At 46.4% G+C, this 21,972-nt stretch overlaps 1 protein-coding gene and 1 long non-coding RNA gene across 2 annotated transcripts; one reads left to right on the top strand and one right to left on the bottom strand.

The window, feature by feature from the left end:
* Nucleotides 1–1,213: 1,213 nt before the first annotated feature.
* On the bottom strand, nt 1,214–16,340 carry LOC120813194 (protocadherin Fat 4). Its single transcript, XM_078079723.1, has 30 exons — nt 16,176–16,340; nt 15,586–15,654; nt 15,027–15,184; nt 14,439–14,486; nt 14,267–14,356; nt 14,097–14,183; nt 13,499–13,606; nt 13,310–13,423; nt 12,719–12,812; nt 12,514–12,632; nt 12,098–12,271; nt 11,645–11,773; nt 11,232–11,387; nt 7,850–8,030; nt 7,350–7,483; nt 6,282–7,232; nt 6,060–6,185; nt 5,695–5,946; nt 5,499–5,597; nt 5,166–5,338; nt 4,819–4,970; nt 4,379–4,683; nt 4,059–4,169; nt 3,373–3,564; nt 3,189–3,286; nt 2,926–3,087; nt 2,569–2,760; nt 2,276–2,350; nt 2,168–2,204; nt 1,214–2,079 (listed from the first exon to the last, which is right to left on the bottom strand). Exons 1-30 carry the CDS (start codon nt 16,249–16,251, stop codon nt 1,987–1,989), a joined length of 4,755 nt encoding a protein of 1,584 aa, XP_077935849.1. The 5' UTR covers nt 16,252–16,340; the 3' UTR covers nt 1,214–1,986.
* A 488-nt stretch (nt 16,341–16,828) lies between these two features.
* Nucleotides 16,829–19,879, top strand: LOC120825641 (uncharacterized). Its single transcript, XR_013450526.1, has 4 exons — nt 16,829–16,958; nt 17,236–17,477; nt 18,163–18,222; nt 18,347–19,879. It is a non-coding gene; the product is annotated as an uncharacterized LOC120825641 (long non-coding RNA).
* Nucleotides 19,880–21,972: the final 2,093 nt, after the last annotated feature.

Here is a 21,972-nt window from a genome sequence, read left to right as displayed (position 1 = left end):
TCCAGAAGGAACTACGATCTACGGAGACCTGCTAGGGGAGAAAGCACAAAAAACTCCCGGAAAGAAGCTGAATTAGTGATGTGCGTTAATAAAACGTGAACTATGGTAGAACGAGAGCGTGAGCGAGGAGCTCGGTGTGTCCTAAGTATTCCCCCGGCAGTCTAAGCCTACAGCAGCTTAACTAAGGGCTGGTCCGGGCTGAGCTGAGCCAGCCCTAACTATAGGCACAATCAAAGAGGAACGTTTTAATTCAGGCGCCATGGAAACCGGCCGCACCACATTCACGGCTTGAGCGCCGGCAGTTGGTGCCGCTTAACCCAACCCCAGTTAAGCGGCAGGCTGACACCAAACCAGGAGGGCCTGTGAGACAGACGTGTTCTAACCCCTCTTGGTTTGTCTTCAGAGACCAGCGCCTGGCGCTCGGCCCGCACCACGCGGAAAACCCGGATTCGTCGGTTACCCCCACGGCCCACCGGACGACCGTCCTCCTGCATGCGTTGGACAATAAACCCCGTCGGGGGACTGATTACACTCTCCGAGTTGTAGCGTCCTGAGTCTTGACAGTATGTGAGATGGAGGACTTGCTCGTATACACGTGTACATGTACATACATGTGTGGAAGGGTTTGTGGATAACTAACGTGACTGGATTGTGTGTTATGTGAGTGTGTAAATGCAGAATTTGATCCGGAGGCAGTCCTTCGCCGGGGTAAGATTGTAGAATTGTGTTAAATTAAAGACATTGACGAAAAGTCAAGATTCTGTAAAGTTAATATATTTTGATTTGGACTCCCATTCTTGAACAAAATTAAAATTTTAAATTCCAAATAAGTAGACTATCATTGTATTTGTCCCTGAGTTGAAGTTACATCATCACATCATCAGCCGAGTCTAGTTCTGCTAGCGGACCCCCACAATTCCCACCTTCACTGAGAGGCTCCAGTGTGACCGTCTCCTGTTACATATGGATAAATATGTCCCCTCTGCAGGTCTTCATTCGTCTTCCTTACATTCAAAAGCTCGGCCACGCCCCTTTCAGAGGACGCCGCCTTCCCAGCATCAGCTTCTGGGCCGACAGCCGCGGCGGCCAATTTATAAAAGCGGTGCTTTATATTTGACCTGCTTTGTTCGGGTGGACGAACGACTCGGAGAAAACAAAAGTCGAATCAAAGTACCAGGTAGTAATTCCTATAGAAACAAATAACTAGAAGAACTTACTTAATACAGTTTTATTTTAATTTGTTTCTAATCCATCAACACATCAGGTTGCTCCACATTACAAACAAACCTTCATAAAGAATAAAAGTACTTACATTTACAAATGTAAAACGCAGAAAATATTTACTTTTTTTAACATATGTTGCAAATAGAATATTGACTTATCGAGTCAGATGTGGATCGATCTGCTCACGTATTATTTTCAAAACAGGTGCATCAAAAAAAAGAAAAAACCTGCCAATACGAAGTAACAATTGAATTTAGATTTCTGACGATTTACCAATGAATCAAACCAATTTAATTGAGGTTCAGTTTTCTATAATAAAATGGCATTTGTTTTATTCCGTCTGAACACAAGGAGAAATTACAGAGGATTATTATACAATTATTAGATGCTCAGTTTAGCTCTGTTTGGTTCTACGGAGGCTGAAGATTTCATGTAGTTTACATCACTCTGAAAAGTGAAGCCACGTGTAGTTTCTTTAACGCTGCATTCTGTGTAGTGACCAGCAGGGGGCGACTCCTCTGGCCCCATAGAAGTCTATGAGAAAGTGACTCTACTTCTCTCTTGATGTATTCCCTCAGTAAACATGTGTTTATAGCAAATAGACCGTAAAGCAGGGGATGCTTTACACTGATTATAATTTATAAATGATTAAACATTTATGGAATTCTTGAAGAATCTAAATATTTGCAAATGAACAAATCTTGCCTTAAATGTATGAACTTACTGTAATTAATCAAACAATGAGACCTAAAGCTGTTTGGATCAAAGAGAAGAAGTGCGGCTGTCTCCGTCCTCCGTCTCTCTGTCCGTCCTCTGCTGCTGGTCCTTGTCTCTCTTCTCGTCTGACTTCTGTCCCTGAATCACAAATAGTCGAATGTGGTCACATTCTGAGGAATTCCCGGAGACACTTTGAGATTCCTCGCCATTATTTTCGTTTCTTTACCTGTTGGGAGGTTTTCAGAAGGTCCTTGGACCCGTTCCTGCAACAAAACAGACGGGTTTCCATTAAAACCGCGAAACACACGCGACCAGCGTGACCTCGAGGACTTACGTGTAGAATTCATCACGTCGGTCGATGTCAAAACTCTCTTTATCGCTCTCCGGAAGCTTCTGCGTCCACTTGAACCTGAGGGGGAGGACATGCACAAGAGTTGAATTATTTTATCACGGCAGTTATAATATAAGTTATAATAGAATTTTTTTTTTAAAAACATAAGAGGAGGAATTCCTAAAAATACAACTTTACAGAGTTTCAGATTTCCGAGGTAATGTATTGAGGGCAGCTGAGATGTTTGGGAGTCCATTACCTAAAACAAGTAGACCTGCTATGAAGAAGAAGCTCACCTGACGATCAATGCGACGGCCACGATCATTCCCAGCATGCTCAGGGCCAGCATGACGGACAGAGCGATGACCACGGCCTGGCTGGAGGCGGGACTTGGAGACTTCACCTCCACCTCCACCTGGAATTGGAGCCCCTCCCCGAACACTTTGACAAGCTCCGCCCTCACGGCGGCTGATTGGCTCCGCAGCTTCCTGAAGGAAACATTGTGTTCAGTGATTCAACGACTATGACACATTAAATACGACCTGAGCAGCGGAAGAAGAGTTCAGATACTTTAGTAAAAGTACCAAAATACTAATGTGAGTTCAGGTTGTCGTAATGTTGCATTAATAATTAATAATGTATTAACGTCTTACTCCGTGACCTCCTCCGAGGGAACCACCGCTCCTCCGTCGAAGCTCAAGAAGCCGACCCGCGCCTCCACGACGACGCGCGGCGCCCGGGACTCGGAGGAGCCGCGGGTGGCGCTCGACACCTCGAGGATGCTCACCGTCCAGCCCAGGGCCGAACCCAGAGAGCTGGTGCAGAGGGGGGGAGGAGGGGGGGGCGATCAGAACCGCCCGGGAAGCCACGCATCCCATAAACAGCGGCAGGGCGTCGCGCGTTAAAGTGGTCTCACCTCTCCACCTCGCGGAGCTTCTTCTCCACGGCGTTGGCCGGCTGGTTGATGGAGAGGACGACCACGTCACCGCTGCTCGCGCTGCCCTGAACCTCCACCTGTGGGAGGGGGGGGCATAGCTTATTAATCTGTATTGTGAGCGAAAATAAATAAATAAATAACTGTTTGTTTCTCCTCCACCCACCTCCACCCTGGTCGTAGCGAAGAGTCCGCGGGGGTCTCGCGCCTCCACCTCCACCGCGGCCGTCTGTCCCGCGAGTCCCGCGGCGGACACCACGAACAGCAGGCCGGAGGACGGGTCCACGTCGAAGTGAGGACTGTCCTCAGTGAGACCGTAGACCAGCTGAGCGGCCTCCCCCTGGTCGGGGTCTGAAGCCTGGGGGGTGATGGAGGGAGGGGGGGTGACGGAGGGGGGTTTACTCTTTACTATCATCTTTTTTATCCCAACATGCTTCATGCTTAACTGTCTTTGAGACTGTTTTAAACAAACTGCATTCATACTCTAGTACGACTTTAAAGACATGCTATATATTTCTTTCATTACGTATTCTGTAACTTATATACTGTTCTATGTATACATATACTTTGTGCAGTATTGTAATTAAGTATTACCTTTTGTACGACAAGAAGTATGATTTTAAGACACGCTACATTGGGACTATTTTTAATGTCATTCTATACTACAAACTTTCATGACATTTAATACGTTCACTTTTTGTGGAATACATATTGAAGCCCGTTATGACATATTGTGCACTTGAAAACACAGTTTTTGCCTTTATTCACAGTTCATGTCCACATGGACTCCACCAATGTCTCTTAAAGGGGGTTGATTCTGAGGGCGGGGGGAGGGGTGGGGGGGGGTGTTACCTCGACACGGACCACGGGGGTTTTGTACGGGGCGATGCTGAACACGGAGGCTCTGTGCACCTCGGAGGGGAACCGAGGAGACTCGTTCACGTCCTGCACCTGAACTCTGACCTGGGGGAGAGAAGAAGCAGGTCAAACCGCTGCGGAGCCCGAAGTTCTCATTCAAAACATTTTGAAACGAATCGTCTCACAGTTCAACCGTAACTCAAAAAACAAAACAAAAAAAGAGTAGTTCTTTTAGGGAATTCTGGGTATTTTCTGTTTAACTATTTAAATATTCATCCCCTCAGCATGTCTATCGTATATAAAGCCGACCGTACCATCGCAATGGCTGACGTGGGGGGGGTCCTGGTGTCCACGGCCTCCACATCCAGGATGTACCACTCCTGCTCCTCCCTGTCCAGCCCCGTTCTGGTCACCAAGGCGCCGCTGGGGCCGACGGAGAACCGGTCGGCGTGCGTCTTCAGCGCGTAGGCCACGCCCAGCCCGCTCCCCGACCAGGCCGACACCTCCCCCACGAGCGCCCCCGCCGCCTGGTTCTCGGGTAGACTGAAGTTGTAGGAGGAGCTCAGGAAGGCCACGCCCTCCGTCAGGCTGACCACCCTCAGGTTCACCACCACGCGGGCTGAAAGACAATCGCAGGCGGTACGCGGAGGTGATGGACGGTCGACTTTGTCCACGTAGGGTTTTTTATATTTGTTCAAAGAACTGAAGAGTCATTGTACTCGAGGGGGGGGGGGGGGGGGGTGCTGGATGATACCTGTGGAGTTCAGAGGGGGCCGACCGTGGTCTTTAGCCATGGCCGTCAGCACCAGCGTGGTGTCATTTGTGACATCAGCAAGGTCAGAGGTTAAGGTCACGGCCCCGGTCTCGCTGTTTAAGGCCAAATACGGACAACTTCCTTCCGAGAAACTGCAGCCGCAAGGAGCAGGAGACGGAAACTTAATGATTTTTAATTTGGGTACAAAGTCCTCCGGAGAGGACGAGAACCAGGAGAAGTAAGTGATGAGTTGTTGGACTTGCTTTGTGACAGGGAGTAAATATACTGATAACATACAGTATACTTTGTGTACTTCATGTAGACTCCAGTCCCAGCGAACTGCTCACCTGTAGGCGATGAGTGAGTTGTTCCCGGCGTCCCGGTCGGAGGCGGACAGCGTCAGCAGCAGCTTCCCCTCCTCCGCCTCCTTCAGCAGGACGGTGCTGACGTAGCTGCTGGAGCTGAACTGGGGTACGTTGTCGTTGACGTCCAGGAGGCTCACTCTGATGGAGGTGATGTTCTGGTGCGCGGGAATCACTTTTGATCTCATCAAGTCTTATTTTATCATCGACTTCATTTTTCATAATTGAAACGATTCGGTGTGTGAGTGTGATTTCCTTGTTGCAGATCACGTACACAATAATAATACTTCAACATGACGGTTCCATCATAAGTCTCACCTCTCTCTGCGGGCGGCCGTCGTCTGAGGCCTTCACCAACAGCTCGTACGTCTCCTGCCGCTCTCGATCCAGAGAGCCGACAGCCTGCAGCGTCCCGTCCTGCAACGCAACGCGACGCAACACAACTCAACCCAAAACAACACGACCGTCCCATGTTTCACCCTCCCACAGCCCGCCCCCCCGGTCCCAGCCTCACCCCTCTGAACCTGAAGAGCGGGTGAGGGCGGAGGAGCGAGAGGGCGACCTCTCCGTTGGGGCCGAGGTCGGCGTCCGTGGCCTCGATGGTGTGAACGTCCCCCGGGGCGACCTCCGAGTACTCGCCCTCGGCGATGAGGAAGGGGTCGGGGAGGCTCGGGAACTGCGGCGCGTTGTCGTTGTAGTCCAGGACCGAGACGTTGAGCCGGGCCGTGGCGCTCAGGCCGGCGGCGACCTGATCCACCGCCACCACCTGAACACGCGCACACACAGTGTGAACTCAAAATGCAAAAGACAAAGTAATGGGAGGACCTTCGTGACATGCGTAATGTATATGATACGTATTCAGATGGAAGATGTTTGTACCTGTATCATGTAGCTGTCCTTGGTCTCTCTGTCCAAGGTGACGTCGTTCCTCAGTGAGACCACACCGTGTTTGTTTATGTCAAAAGTGTCGTTGGCATAGAGGAAGTAGCCGTTGGAGAATCCTCCCTGGAGATGGAGACCGGAGGTGAGTTGAGTGGCTATGATGGCTACATAACAACGGGACATCAAGTGGCACATCATTGCTTAGAAGATGTGACTCACCTCGTCCCGGTCTGTGACCTCCAGGGTGAGGACGAGCGCGCCGCTGGCCAGGTTCTCAGGAACGGCCACGTTGTAGATCTCCTTGCTGAACTCCGGCGGGTTGTTGTTCACGTCCTTCACCGTCACCACCACAGAGCTGTTCCCGACCAGAGAGGGAGCCCCTCCATCCGAGGCCTGGACCTGGAGGCGGTACACCTTGACCTCGCTGTAGTCCAGAGGCCGGGCCAACCGCAGAACCCCGCTGGACGAGTCCAGCTCAAAAACGGGAGGCCCCGAGGACGGACTTTGCTGAAAAATGCTGAAAGTCACTCTCCCGTTTGCTTCTTCGTCGGGGTCTGCCGCCGACAGGGTGAGCAAGCTCGCACCGACCGTCTCCGTCTCAAAGACGTCGGCCCGATACTCGGCCTCTGAGAACTCGGGGACGTTGTCGTTGACATCGGACACTTGGACCAGCAGGGAGGCCGTGGCCGACCGGGATGGACGCCCCTGATCTTCGGCCACCAGCAGCAGGTCGTACTCGGCCTTGGTCTCCCTGTCAAGTGCACCGGCCACACTCACCATCCCGGACAGGGGGTCCACGGAGAACCTGCCCTCCCCTCCTCTCAGGGAGTATCGGATCTCCTGGTTGAAGCCGCTGTCTTTGTCCGTGGCGGGCACAGCTGTCACGTTGGACCCCACCTCTGCGTCCTCTGCGACGGCCATGGTGACGGAGCCGGAGGCAAAGACGGGACTGTTGTCATTGACGTCGGTGACTTGAACCTCCACCACCGCGGTGTTGCTGTTGACCCCGTCGGAGATGGAGATGCCCACGGAGTAGTTGTGTGGGGCCTCGTCGTAGTCCAGCTTCACTCTGGTGGAGAACTCGCCGCTCTCGGAGATGACGAACTTGTCGGCTTCGGTTTCAACTCGGAGAGTCACGGGAATCTCTGGAGCTACGGCGAGGAAGTCGACCTGAAGACAAAAGAGCCGGATGTAAACAGTAGTTTTCCCACTATGAATTTGTGGATAATCCGAAGTTAATCATCCCGCTCTGAACTCCGGATACAAATCGACTCTTACTCAACTCACCCGCAGAATCAAAACTCCCGGGTCCCGCTCTTCTTCTACAGTGCCACGGTACACTTTGTGTAGGAACTGAGGCTTGCAGTCGCCAGGGGCCCGAATGTTCACCTGTGCTGAGGAGGAGCGGGATATAGCGCCCCCTAGGAGAAAGAATATTGTATATCAATATACAGTATACATATATATTTATATATATATATATATATATATATATATATATATATATACATACACACACACCCATATATGTATATATTCATAATATTATGGTTTGCTTAGTTCATGAATTGTATATCAATGGACAAGATTGCACATGTTTTATCATTCTGTAAAGTTTTAATTGCCCACAAAGAGCAGTTAAACATATCCACCATGACCCTCGGATCAGATACAGAATCTAACGAAAAATAAATAGATGGAGTTGTGAATTACTTCTGATTGGCTTTTTACTAAAATGGAATCATCATAATCGAGTGTTCAGTGAGTTATGCGATTAGGAGATCTACCGTCTCTGGCCGTTATGTAGAGAGGGAACTTCAATATCTGGTTCTCCAGCAGGGGAATGGTTCGAGCCAGTGAGACGTCCCCACTGTCTTCATCGATTGAGAAGAAGCCTTTCTCGTTGCCAAAGTCCATAGAGTATTTTATCTGCCCATTCGCGCCAGCATCTCGATCTTCTGCCTTAACCTTTGAGTTAAATTACACAAACACCACCTTCGTAAATCAAATGAAAATGACAAGAAAACAGGAAAACGGTGACGAGAGAAATAACAAAGTGTAAGTCAGGGTCAGTAAGAGAAGTGTGTCATCAGCATAGGAGTAGAGGGCAGATGTATCTCCACCTATTCCAAACAGGAAAGAGAAGAAAGCCCGAAATAGAACCTTGAGGAACACCAGAGTATCTCCACAGATGATCACGTTCAAATGTACATTACGGTGGTTAAATCCAAGTGCCATACCAATGTAATGGTAAAAATATGTTATAAACTTGTTTTGTGCTAAAGCCGTGTCTCAAGTGTCCTGTATTTGACCCTGATGTGCAAAGAGCAGCATGATACAAAATGTTAGTTTGCAGCTGTGCCCTGAGAAGGGAGGACGGTCGACTCGATCTCATTGAAGCTTCAAAACAAAGGACTTCTGTTCGTGGCCTTGGTTCATATCTTATTCGGTACGAAAGTTCTGGATCCAAGTTTTACTTTCATGTCAATTAATTATGATTGTCACCGGCCACTGAGAAGGATCTTGTGTGTGTGTGTGTGCTACCCTCAGCTTCACCTGGGTTCTTATCTCAACCTGCTTTGCAGCTTCTCGTAGCTGGCACGGAGAATGTTCTTCACATGTGTATAAAAACTCAGCGTCTTTAGTGCTCGGAGACGTCATTTCCACAGAGCACCGTGATACGTGCCTGTGTATTTGACCTCCTGCTTGCAAGCAATGAATGGACTTTTTGCAACTTTGATCCTTCATCAAGACTCTGTTTTATCAGACAAATCATTCTCTTCTACCGAGCTTTTATTGAAATATTCCATAACAATTTGGCGTCACGAACAGGATTCACTGACCGTCCGTCAGGCTCCAGGGGACCGTCCGGAGAAAAAGGCCTTTTCCAGGATCACCAGCTGATGATCCTGCCTCATACCTCCTTAGACAAGAGAGAAAGGACCGGCGGAAACCAGAGGAGTTTTGAGTGGGCTTTTTGCAAAGTTTTTCCTTGAGTAAAGAAACTAAGCCTTACGGTGACGACTGTATTGTAATAAGTAAACCGGTAGGGTCCACCAGTAAAAGATGGGTGGCCAGTCCGCAAAACACACGGAACCGTCGGGTCCGATTGTGGCAATGATGCAGCAGAAATACGGGAAAACATGTACAGAGTGTCTCCCATACTGGACAAAAGAGTTTGGGTTTCCAGAAAACGGCTCGTTGAGTGCCGCTAAACTTAAAATGTTAAGAGGGGATTTGGAAGAAAGGTAAAAAAAAAAAATCTATCTATCGATCTAAGTTGAAGACTTGGAAATAATAGATAAAAACCAGACATATCTGGCACAATGGGAAATGGAATGTGAATGCAGGGAGAGAAAACGAATGATGAAGAAAATGACGTGTTTAAAAACTGAAAAACCTGACATTGAAACACAGAATAATCCATGTGTGTCTTCTCCACTGTATCCATCCCTGACAGGGGCAGGCGGTCCTCTCCTGAACACGTGTTGTCAAATTCCTGCACCACCTCCAGTCCAACAATCATCACCACCGTACAACCCCGATCCTACGGTTGGCAGACCTGTAACACGCAGTCAAACCCGGCTGGGAGACCAGGGAGGTGCAGACGTCAAATCATGCTCACCCCTCAACCCATTCAGACCTGACCCCACAGCTCAGTCCACCCCGGACTCTGCGTGGTCAATCCACGACCCATCCCCCTGGAGGGGCACAGCCGGAGAATTGTGGATTTTCTTAGTCTTAACACCACCATGGACAGTAAACTGGATGGGTCTTATATTCAAGCCCCCATTTCAAGTTCCAGGGCCACAGGATGGACTACCTGCCTCCCATCTGCCCACCATAAAAAATGGCGTGGCTTTTGGAAAAGACACAACAGCCATCTGTGCTGCTGTGGTTGCGGCCTTCCCAGTCAACATGGCCCTCATCAACAGCACGAAACAAGGTAGGACTGAAGATGTAACGTCTTACTATCAGCGTCTTGTGGCTGCCTTTCAGATTCACAGCGGCCTCGAGGAGCCCACAGACATAACCAACATGACTGTGTGGGAAACTCATCTCAAGAACGCCTTCATGAACGAGCTTCTGCCAGTCGTCAAAACTGCCACTGAACGCTCTGTCGTGGGTCTGGAAGATGCAAGGCTCACAGAAGTGGTAAAACATGCACGACACAACTATAAAATGCATGTGGAAAACCAAATGTGTCAAGACAAACGCAGCAAGCAGACTGGGGAGAAAGCCCAGCTTGCGATGCTCCAAGCTGTAAAACAGTTGACACTGGGTGCAGAAGGAGGACGAGACCCCCACCCATCCGGAAAATCTTATGGGAGGGGACCAACAGAGAGGACGAGCGTATGGAATAAATCATGGGAGAAGAGGGCGTTTTCAAGGAGGGGCCCCACGAGAAGTGCAACCCGATGAATGCTTCCTCTGTGGCAAAACAGGACATTGGTACAAAGACTGCCCCTACCGTTCAAACCAGGTACGTCAGCCACGTGGACGACAGAGGGGGTCAACAATTCGGCACTTCAGACTGACGGTGTGTGTGGGATGGAGATTGCATGTGTGAAGGAGGACCGACTGCTTCCTCTCCAAAACAGGGAAGTGAAACACACCACACACACCACACACACACACAAACACAATGATGCAACGAAGACCTGCTTCCTCGCACGCACACACACACACCACACACACACACAAACACAATGATGCAACGAAGACCTGCTTCCTGGCACGCACACTACAGAACAACATGCTGATGGTCACAAAAGGTCTTTCTCTACTATGGCGAAGGCATCGCCAACCCACTGCCCCTGATTGGGTGAGGTTCGCCCTGATATTCTAACAATATCAACCCTCTCTCCTTAACTTCACCCACTCCAACAAAGAAGGCAAAGAATACTTGCCAATCAGAGGCAAAGGAAGAAGAAATGTGTTTTTGTCCAATGGGGAATAATCGAGACTATTAGGTATCGTCTTTTGGGATTTGAAATATCAAGCTTCTGCAATTCAAGGGATGGACATAATAACTTAAGAGCATTTCAATGGTAAAATGTGGGACCTCATAAAAATCAGGTGACAACATGGATGGTTCCATCACTTTAATTGCAATCCGATTCCCGGACGAGCTTATTGTCGCTGAACAGACAGTTTTTAATCACTCACCTGGACCAGGTGCATTCCAACTGTTTGATTGGCAAACACTTTCCCCTCGTACGTCTTACTGCTGAATGAAGGACTGTTGTCATTCTCATCCAGAAGAGTTACGTTGACTTCAACCATGACTACAGCGTTGGGAAGGTCTGTCTCCCTTGCTTCAATCTGTAAAGTAACAGATGAACGGCATCGCAGAAGAGATTGCGAGGTTTAGGTCCCGATGCAGTGCTAAGACAGTCCTAGCTTGACACACTTAGTACCGCAATCAAATTCTCACTGGAACGACAGGTAATATTCATTCAATCTGCCTTTAAAAAATAGTCCACAACAAACGTTACATTTCTGGTTTCCTGACAAACATTTCTAAATGAAGCTATCAACTATTTTTGGTCGCTCGGGTTTAATTTGAAAATGGAGTTCACCTGAAATCTAAAGCTTTCGGTGGTCTCTCTGTCCAGCGCCGAGGGGTTCTTCACTCGGACGGTCCCGTCAGAACCGACAGAGAAGGGAGAAGATTCTGGAATGATCCGTAGAGTCCCCACAAACCCTCCCTGTGGAGAAAGAAGTTTTAGTTTTTCACAATAAGAGAGCACCATCAAATAAATTACATGTTTTTAAAGGACAGATCTATGAAATTGTGAATTAGTGTTAATTAATGTGGCACGATTTATTGGTCTTCGGGACATTTATTATTATTATTTATTATATTATTATTATGAAGATGAAGCAGTTGAGGAACAAACTCCACTGCATCAAACTGCGACCATTCTAGTGCTTCCTGCAAACATTTTCAGCAAAGTGTTGCATCATCTTTCCCGGCCTGAAGTCTTCCAGGAGCAGCAAACACTTCTGGGTCTGAGTTAAAAGCGCAGCACCTGGTCCGGGTCGCCGACCGCGGCTTTGAACACGACGCCACCGGCGGGGGAGTTTTCCAGGAGTGATACGGAGTAGCCGGGCTGGTCGAACTCTGGAGGGTTGTCGTTCACGTCCTCCACCGAGACGGACACCGCGGCGCCGGCCGTCTTGCGAGCGTCGTCCGTCTGGGCCGCCTGCAGAGACAGAACGTTACAGATGTTCCTTTCATGTAGAGTTTTTACTTCTTTGTGGTTTTGATGGAAACAGGCAATCTAGGCTGAAGAGGTCGGCGAAGACGCATCTTCACCTCAGACATAAAAACAAAGATGAAGCCCTTTCACGTGTTCGTCCCACTGCTTGTCTTTGATGTGTCAAATGACGCCACAATAGATGTCTCTGATGTCCTCTTGTCCAAGGGGAACCCAAGCGTCGGTACCTTGATGCTGACGGAGATCACGCTGCTGTCCATCTCCTCTCGGTCCAGAGCCGTCAGCACGGACACCACCCCACTGCTGGAGTCCACCTGGAAGTTTGTCCAATACTTGTCTGGAGACACTGGACAAACAAAGACGTCGTTAAACGTTGGTTCTTCCCGAAGGGGCCGAGCCGAGGTCAAAGCCTTTATTCCTTTAGTCATTTACCTGAGCTGATGCTGTAAGTCAAAGTCATGTTGATCCCCAAGTCTCCGTCCTGAGCTTTTATGGCCTCTGGCTCGAGGATCCGGAAAGGACCGACCTCAAATATATAACACACGAGGAGTTACACAACGGTTATGAAGATTTAACTGAATGAAAAAAGGTGTTTCACGACGCCCTCCGAGTCTCATCCTCTTTGGATTTTATCCAATAAAGGAACTATGACAACGCACAGCAAACACACAGGAGGTGAATGCAGGATGACTAAGATAACAGGGTTACTTATTAACATTTTATGGAACCTCGCGTTCCGCAGAGTGAAGCCGACGTGGAAGCGTCTCAAGGCTGCATTCCCTCTGGTGACCACCAGGGGCGACTCCTCTGGTCCCATAGAAGTCTACGAGAAGTCTACTTCAACCGTGATTAATTCCCTCAATAAACATTGTGAACACGAGTCATGGTCTCAATGTCTACTTTCAGATATTCTTCAATAGATCATGATGTTGATTTGGTAAATTACGGTTCCATAAATAGGACAATATACCACAAAACGGAATATGCTTTAGGGGTCGATAGTGTTGATCCTCAGAGACTAACCTGATTCTCTGGAATAAAGGCCTGGTACACGTTGTGGCTGAAATACGGATTCAGGTTATCAAAGTCCTCCACGGTGATGAGCACGGAGGCTGAGTCGTTCAGGCCGCCGTTATCCTGCAGTGAAGACGCACATCCGTCAGCGATTCACGCCTCTGAATTACTAGAGCATGTGTGAATATGTTCAGTTACCTTTGCCGTCACAATGAAGTCGTACTTTTGGACTGTATTGTAGTTCAAGCTTCTTTTCAAAATAAAAGCCCCAGAGTTGGTTACCATGAAGTCCTCGGAAGTCGGTTCCTTGTGACAGAAAGTAACATTTGCATAATGAGGGTTGTTACCGACGAGGACCACAGTGGAAACAGTGACTTCACTGACAAAAAGTGAAAATCTTTTCCCATAAACTTTGATTTGTTGTCGCTGTTTACCTGTTAAATTGATATGACAAACTGAAAATAACTGATTCAAATGTATTATTTATGAACCATTTTGATTTCATCTTTTAAAGGTGTCAGAAATAAGTTCTAATATAAATGTAATAATTAACTTTATTCCTAATTCTTTGAAGTAAGTTGCGTTCAACCCTTTAACAGTGCATTATTATCATTTTAAAATGAATAAGTGATTGAAGTTGGGCCATCATCTCCAGTAAAATGAACATATGTATTTCTATCTGTCCGCTACGAATATCTCGTAACTTTAAAAGGTTGTCCTTGAAACAGCACCACGGGAACGCTCTGTAACTCCTCTTTTCAAACGTTAGGAGCAGCTCTTCGAAAAATTAAATTACAATGGAATATGCCACTCGGTTGTTGGCTGGCGTGCTGTCTGCGTCCACAGCCGACACCTGGAGAACCACGGCGTCCACGCTGTGAGTCTGAAAGAAGAAGGACGAGACAGAATTACACCTGCATCGCGTGCATCCCGTGCATGGCCGCCGCGTCAAGGTGCGTGACTCACCTCGGAGACGGAGGCGCTGTAGCTCTTCTGTCCAAATATCGGGCTGTTGTCATTGAGGTCGTTGATTTTCAGCGTCCGGGTGTTGTTGTACTGCGAGGGTGAAAAATGTAAACTGAAATGTGCTGTCGTCCCGTGTCGGTGTGAATGGCGACTTTGACACTCTGACACCCACCTTCGTCACGTCGTCGCACATGATGGAGTAATACAAGGTGCTGTCGGTCTGAAAAGACACCAAGGCGCCGATGTTGAGCTCGCGCAGACAGAAAGACGCAGTCGTGCTTCTGACGTTGGAACGTCTCGACTAACTGGGACTGAGGAAGCCTGAAGAACTTAATGCGTCTTATTACGGAGGGAATCTGTGTTTTTACCGCAGAAAAACACAATGGCCTGTGTGTTTGTGTGCGTGTAGTCAAGCACCTTTCACATTAAGCTAAATATTACCTAGCATGATGCAACATGCGCCTATTGGACCCATCTGGGCTCGACTGTTATCTAACCTGAGTCAAGAGTCGTGTTATCTGGAGCGTCTCCATGACGATCCCTCAAGATGTGTGTTGTTTGGTGAGTGTGAGTGAAACATGAGGCTGTAACATGTGCATGACACATTTATATATAGGTATGTAGGCCTACATATATACGCCTGACCCTACATAGGCATGGGAGCCTAAATGGAACATTCAACTCCTCTTCATCCCCTGCATTGAAACCCTCTTCAGTTATTCGTCTGTCTCGTCTTCAGTAACGTCGTTCGCCAACTCACGGGGGCCAGCTCGTCGGCGTCCAGCGGCCTCTTGGTGCGGACCGTCGCGGTGGCGTCGCCCGGCGCGAAGCTCAGCTCCAGGAACTGCAGGTGGGCCGGGAAGACGTGGGCCACCAGCTTCACCCCACCCGTGATCCCCCGCACCACCTCCACCTCCCCTGCAGCATCATGGGAGACGGAGCGCTAAAAGCTTTGCCGAATTTAAATGTGATTCCACATCTTTGGCATAAATGTATGTTAACCTCATTAGGAACTTTCCTCGCTCCACGTGCAAGGTACAACAACTGACTTTTTAATGATAAGAAGATCTGTTCCGATTTCAATTGCTGGTTCGGGAGCAGGTATGACTTGGTATCGGATCTAAATCATATTTTGTAACTACAACTACCTGAAGATTCTGCACAAAACATACAGGAAATACCTGTAATTATTATTCAAAAGATACACATCTTGGAGAGAATTTCTAATCCCATTTTTTTTTTATTTTTCTAAATTACCTGCTAGATAAAGTGACTTTTTGCAATATCATTGTCATTCATGACAAATGAATGTTACTCACCTGAATATCCTTCATTGACTTGACCCACATTTCCATTGCTACCGGTAGCACAATTGATTTCGGATGTACCTTAAGGAACAGAACCAATACGAGTTAATATGATAAATATGATAATATGATATGATAAAATGTGTTTCACTTCTTATTTCTGTATATAATACTGAACTCATTTGTTCCCTTTATTATCTGAAATACCTTTGTCAACTACTACTCACACCCGATGGTGGACTTTGAAACACTAAAACTTAAAGTGAGGCGTCACCAACCTGGTGTGACGTCATGATTTATCACAGAAATAAGGTAAAAGGACGCAGGAGGTAGGACCTAGGACCTAGGACGCAGTTGTCGCCTGACAGGGGGGCTCGGTAGATTTATGAAGCCCCCTGCGGCGCCTCATGACGGCCCAAATCATGTAAATCCCCCCCCCCTCGTCATTTCACTAACTATCGTTTTCCCACTTTGACTGGAGGACGGACTCACCCGGCGGTCAAAGGTCACCTGACAAATCCCTCTTTGGGCCGCGACTCTTAAACAAACAGCAGTTTGATGCGAATGAATCACATCGGGTTTCTAGAGTCGGCTGCACTCACCTATCGGACTCCCCGCGGCGACACACGCGCAGACGAGGAGAAGGAGGCCGGCCCGGATCGGACCGCCCGCGTCCATGTCGGCTCGGCTGTGTTTTCCCTAAAATCCTGGCAACCGACACTGAACCGATCCGCCGCGTCGATGAGAAGCGTCTTCGACTCAGGCCCCGCCCCCCCCCGCGCTTTATGGCCCGCTGTAAAATGTTACACCAATCAGCGCTGACGGGTCTGACTTCCATTTGGCCTGAAACAGGTGTGTGTCAACTTGTCAGGTGGAGAAGGCCGGGCTACAGAGTGACCTTTGACCTTGTTTGTGCGGCTCATGGGATTTTTATTACGTGGCTTTTGTAGAGAAATAGTTTGTTGTCTCTTTGAGTTCTTCTATTCGATACAAAGCCAACAGTTTAACAGTTTATGTTTTTATCCCACCTGTCCGGCACTGACCCCCTTAGCCCCCCAACCCCCCTCCCACCGCCCGACCTTCTGCTGAAATAAAGAGGAAGGAGAAAAGAAGAAATAATGGTAAAGAATTTCTCAACATGTGGGTTGCTTTAATGTATAAAAAAAACTCTTCACAGTCCTTTCTGACTCTTTCTGGGAAACCGTTGACTTCCCTCCTCTGTTTCTTGTTGCACAGCAACGTTGTGCAATGTCCACCACCCTGTGTGAGACCGCAGGACGTCTTTCTCCTGGTCACGCTTCTCCATCGCGTCCTTTATAAGGAGTCGATTGTCCTTCTGAGAGCAGTGACTGCGACTGCACCGAGCATCTTCTCCCCTGCAGCAGGTAATACGGCCGCCTCAGAACGCGGTAGAACCCGAAATGCACAAGAGACAAACACGGACTAATGCAGAACGGTTGAGATAACAAGTGGTACTAACTGTGTCAATTTAAAGAAAGGTTTGACAAAATATGATCAGAAAATAATGTTAGAATAAACATTGTTAGATAAAACATTGACATGTTTGTGTTTTGTGACATAATATTGTTCTGACATCTCGAGGAAAAAATAGTTGTACAAATGGAGCTGATGCATTTGTTTTTTGTATCTTTTCTATTTTAGGTTTCTAGATCTTTGAAGGTGAGTATAATCCTGACTCGGGATAAATAATATATATATATATATATATTGTGTATTCTATAATAAAGCTCATTTCCTCTGATGTTTGCTGGCGGACGGATGGCGGGCCTGTGCTGGGGGGCCGTGTCTCTGGGCCTGTTGCTGTCTGTTGGGAATATTTGGGCTCATTTTCCAAGACCAGACGAGGCCCAAATTGCAGAAATCGTCAATGACCTCTGGAACAGGTGAGTCAGCTGGTGTTAAATAACAGACCAACTGTGATTGGCTCGTTGAATCACATGTTTTCTGTATTCCATTGAGGGTCATTAGGCACTGAGAGACTGTTTTTTTTTGTTTGTGTTGTTCTTAACTTCAGGTCTGATTTCATGTTTCATTATTGCAAAAACATTATGATTTGCATTTGAAAAGTTTATTTGATTTATATTATCTGATTTCAATATGCTGTTATTTAGATGAATGTTTCATTATTCATAGTAAAAACAAAAAAGGCCTTTGTGTCATTTCAGTTTGTAAATTAATTCAACGTATCTTATTGAACATTTCTATAATCGTCTGCTCTCTTTCACATTTTTGATGCTAGATTAATTATTTTTACAGATAAGAAACTTCAATCTTATATATTGGATATTTGCTCAATATATTGTCAGATTTAAATGAATTCTTTAAAAAAGGAAAAATAACCTGCAAATATGTCAAACTATAGTGGTGCTGCCTTTGTAATTTTATTCCGTTTGAAATAATAATGATCACTAAAATGAGCCGCTAATCCTTTTGCTTTGAACGTTTTCTTGCAGAATCGGAATGAATCCATACTGATACAATTAGAATAAATATTAAAACGCGCTGCTCTGATCTTCTCTTCTGTTACAAACTCGTCAGTGACATTTTGGTTCTGTTTTCATTTGGCAGGTATCAACCGTCCTACATCTAAAGATTCAAGGAGGAATTGAACGATGAACAAGCTCAATGGTCAGTAGGCGATGAAGTAAACATTTCTAAGGAATTACTTTTCAAGATAAAAGCTCAAATGGTCTTTGTTAATTGTTATGATGAAGTCTGCCTCTCGTCTGGTGTCTCTTTTTCCCTTTTACAGCAGAAACCCCATGTTCAGTCTGGCTGTGAGGATCCCGTACGACCACGGCGTGCAACGGTACGACGTCAGCCGAGTCGCCGACCACCCCGATGACGTGAGGAAAGCGATCGTAGGATGTGACGTCTACGCGAGCGAGACGATGGTCGCTGCCACGGTTTTGAGGTGGGACAATGTTCTGGATCAGTGTCCTGATGCACGGGTAACATGGAAGGGAGTTCTAAATCTATGTAAGACTTGGACATGTGGCAGGCGTATGACGTGGGACGAGGTCAAGAGAGAATGCCCTGAGGCAGTTACAGTTGGGAGAGCCGAACACGCAGAGTACCGCGTTCTGAACAGCTTCAACACCTTGATGAAGAATCGCAACAAAGATGATTTCTTGCTTTTCTACGTTCTTGCTTCCCCGTGTGATCAGAAATGTGCTTCCGAGACGAGTCGTTTTAGTATTTTGGAAAGAATCACCTTGATTAAGGAATGGAGAAACTACGCTGTTGTGTTTTCCGACTTGTTTAAGCCTAAAAATGGAAAAGCGCCACCTGAGTGCAAACTCGAAAGTGCCCTCCAGCTGCTCGGGAGAAGGGTCGAGCTGCAGAACATCTTCCGGTGCGACGGCTCGGTGCCGTGCACGAGATGCGACAGCGGCAAAGATGTCACGCCCTTCTGTTACAGCGACGACCCACGACACGCTCCCAAGGCTATTTCCAAAGCCGCCCCTCAAAGATGGGTACAAACACTCACACAAATCTTTAAGTATCTGAGATACTCAGGTTGATAAGGGACTGCTGTCCAGCGCCGTGGCTGATGACACCTGATGAAGGTTCCCTCCTCACAAAGGTTCCTCCAGCTGCGTCATGGAGGCCTCTAGTAACCAGTGCAAGCGCACAACTTTAATGCTTTGTGAGACACACAGGGGGTTTTAATGTGGGTTCAGACTACAGATAGAAAGTGAATGTGATGTAAACGAAGCTCAGTGTTTACTCGTGTCCCTCCCTCCCTGAAGTGTTGTTGAATCCTCTGGTCTTCTGCTCTTGTCACACCTGTATGTCAAGTTGCGTTTTTGTCCTGTCTCCAGTTGTTTTTTGACTTCCTGTTTTATTTTGGAAACTAACTCCCTCTCGTTTCAGGTCCCTTGCCCTTCCTCATGTGTCACCAGTCTGATTGTCTCCCCTGATTCCTGATTGTGTCCACCTGTTCCCACAACTCCCTCATGGGTACTTATAGTCTGCGTCGCCCCTTGTCCTGTGCCAGTGTGTCTTGTTGTTTTGCCCTGCACACCAGCCCTCACGTCACGAGTCAAGTCAAGTCCGATAACGTTTGTCACGTCCTTTTGATCCCTGTTACATTTCCTCGTTTAAGAGAGATTTTGAGTTTTTGCCTTTTGAACTTTGATCGCGACCTTTGTTTCCTCGTTAAGAGAGATTTTCAGTTTTTTCTTGTTATTAATAAAAAGCAATATCAGCTGAACCCTCTGCGTCCGAGTCCTCCTCCTTCCTGCCTGACAGCTCTTTCTGATTAAAGCTCGGCTCAGCATCACCTCGCATGTGTCTGCGTGTCCTTTCACAGTCTGGATCTTCTGTCGGGGACATTTTGTCTCTGTGCTCATTTGGCAGCTTTTAGACATCATCAGATGAAATAAAAGGTGTTGATATCTCCCAAACTCACACTGCAACTCATCCAGCACCCATCTGGTAACCAAGCTGCACCTCCTGATGTGAAAGAAGCTACTTAATTAGGATTATTTGCTAGTTGACACTTGACCTGGTGCTTTGTTTTACGCACACTTGAGTCATTTAACGCTTAATTTAAGAATATTGGCAGATCAGATTTCCTACAGTGATGGATGGATAACTATGAGTATAAATGCAAACACCGCCCCCTCCTGGCAGGAATGGGACACTGAAGACTCATGTTGGAGAAAGTAGTCGTATTAGCTGTATTAAGAACACACGTGTCCATGAGATCAAGAGGAAAACTGCACTCAATCATATTTAAGTGGGTTAACTAGTGAATTATTGACTCAGACTGATGCCGATCATATTGATCATACCTGTACATCTTGCTCCCCTCATCCTGCACAGGTGAGTCAACTGAGTTTAATTAGCTTCCTGGTCTAATGGGGTCGGGTTGGTAACTGCATCTTGCTCATGAAGCAGCATGTAGCAGCACCACCTCCTTCTGGAGCAGACCAGTATTGCCTGATCAGTAAGCGATTTCAAATCATCAGTTTATATCATTTAGGTGTTTATTATTCTTATTCCATTCATTTAGTTTCATCCTAAATCCCAGGGACTTGACTGTTGACTCAGTGAAAGGAGAAAATGTACTAATTTGCAACAACATATTTTTTAACTCCTTCCTTTTGTTTTATCCTTGTATCGACAATATTGAACTTGATCATTAAACTTATATATAATGTATCCAGATGGCGAGGACTACGAAGACTACGAATAAATGATATTCAACCTTGAATTTTCAATCTAGACGTTGTTTATATTACATGTATATACACCACAATATATATATATATATATATATATATATATACACACACACACACACACTAGGGTCAATAAATTAAAACAAATTAACTAATTAATCGCACATTTTGAAATTCATTAATCTCGATTAATGGCAATTAATGAATGTTGTTCTTGTTGTTCTTACAATGTTTGTTTTTCTTATGTTACTAATGTTAATCTGAAAAAGTCCTGAAATTACATTTCGTGACTTAAGTATAATATTATTTATGAAGTTGGACCTACAGAAGTATAGAAAAGTCTGGATTTAAAAACATATTAAGGACGGGTGTAAGATTGGCGCGGTTGAAAACCTGCTCTCTTTGCTTCTGCCTTTCGCTGTGACTGAGATGCTGGTGACATTTCATTCATACACACTAGTGAGATTACTCGTATGAATACATGTGAAACACTTGTATACGTATCTACACTTTTTATATCTTGCTAATTAGATGCAAGAGATTGAGTAATGCATGTATAAGTGTTATAATTATATATATATATATATATATATATATATATATATGTATACATATATACAACCTATTCATATCTGCATGTATGAGTGTTACAGATAGATACGTACAAATGTTTCACTTGTATGCATGTAAGCATTTCATCTGTATGTGTATATGACACAGCAGTATATATGCATGTGGGCATGTTTCTCACATGTACGTGTCAGATGAGTGCATATGTTTACAGAGTATGTGCAAGTGTCTCAGTAGTGTGTGTGAGACACACCTTTCCTAAGTCCTAAACGGCCCCTCATAAGGATCCGCCTCAAACTTTAGACTTCAGTCACGTGTTACTGCACACAGCTGTTATTTCCTCTTTTCTGGATTACAAATAGGAAGTCAAAATTCAATTGTTCGCCCAGAACCTTTTTATCGGCATTATGTTAATGTGTGGAGGCAAACAGCCTGTGTGCTTAATACCTGTTATTAGTCATTCCTGTTCAAAGAACATTTTAGCGTTTATTTTGAAAAGTACTTCCTGAGAAATGTTTACCTCAACACCTACTGACCTTGGATATTTGTTCCATTCATATTTGAGTCTGGAGATGTAGGACGGTCGATACCTGCCGAATGAAAACAGAACAAAATGTCA

The sequence above is a fragment of the Gasterosteus aculeatus genome, chromosome 9 (genome assembly GCF_964276395.1).
Source record: "Gasterosteus aculeatus chromosome 9, fGasAcu3.hap1.1, whole genome shotgun sequence".
Taxonomy (NCBI): Eukaryota; Metazoa; Chordata; class Actinopteri; order Perciformes; family Gasterosteidae; genus Gasterosteus; species Gasterosteus aculeatus.
Note: the sequence above shows the minus strand (reverse complement) of the source record. Positions and strands in the feature narration are given on the sequence as shown.

What these genes read in the sequence shown, in the direction of transcription:
- LOC120813194 (XM_078079723.1), bottom strand. Translation starts at nt 16,251, where the DNA reads ATGGACGCGGGCGGTCCGATCCGGGCCGGCCTCCTTCTCCTCGTCTGC. An exon ending in CCCTCGGAGGAGGTCACGGA is followed by an intron (nt 2,761 to 2,925) that starts GTAAGACGTTAA and finishes TGTTTCCTTCAG; the next exon opens with GAAGCTGCGGAGCCAATCAG. An exon ending in TTCTGAAAACCTCCCAACAG is followed by an intron (nt 2,080 to 2,167) that starts GTAAAGAAACGA and finishes TTTGTGATTCAG; the next exon opens with GGACAGAAGTCAGACGAGAA.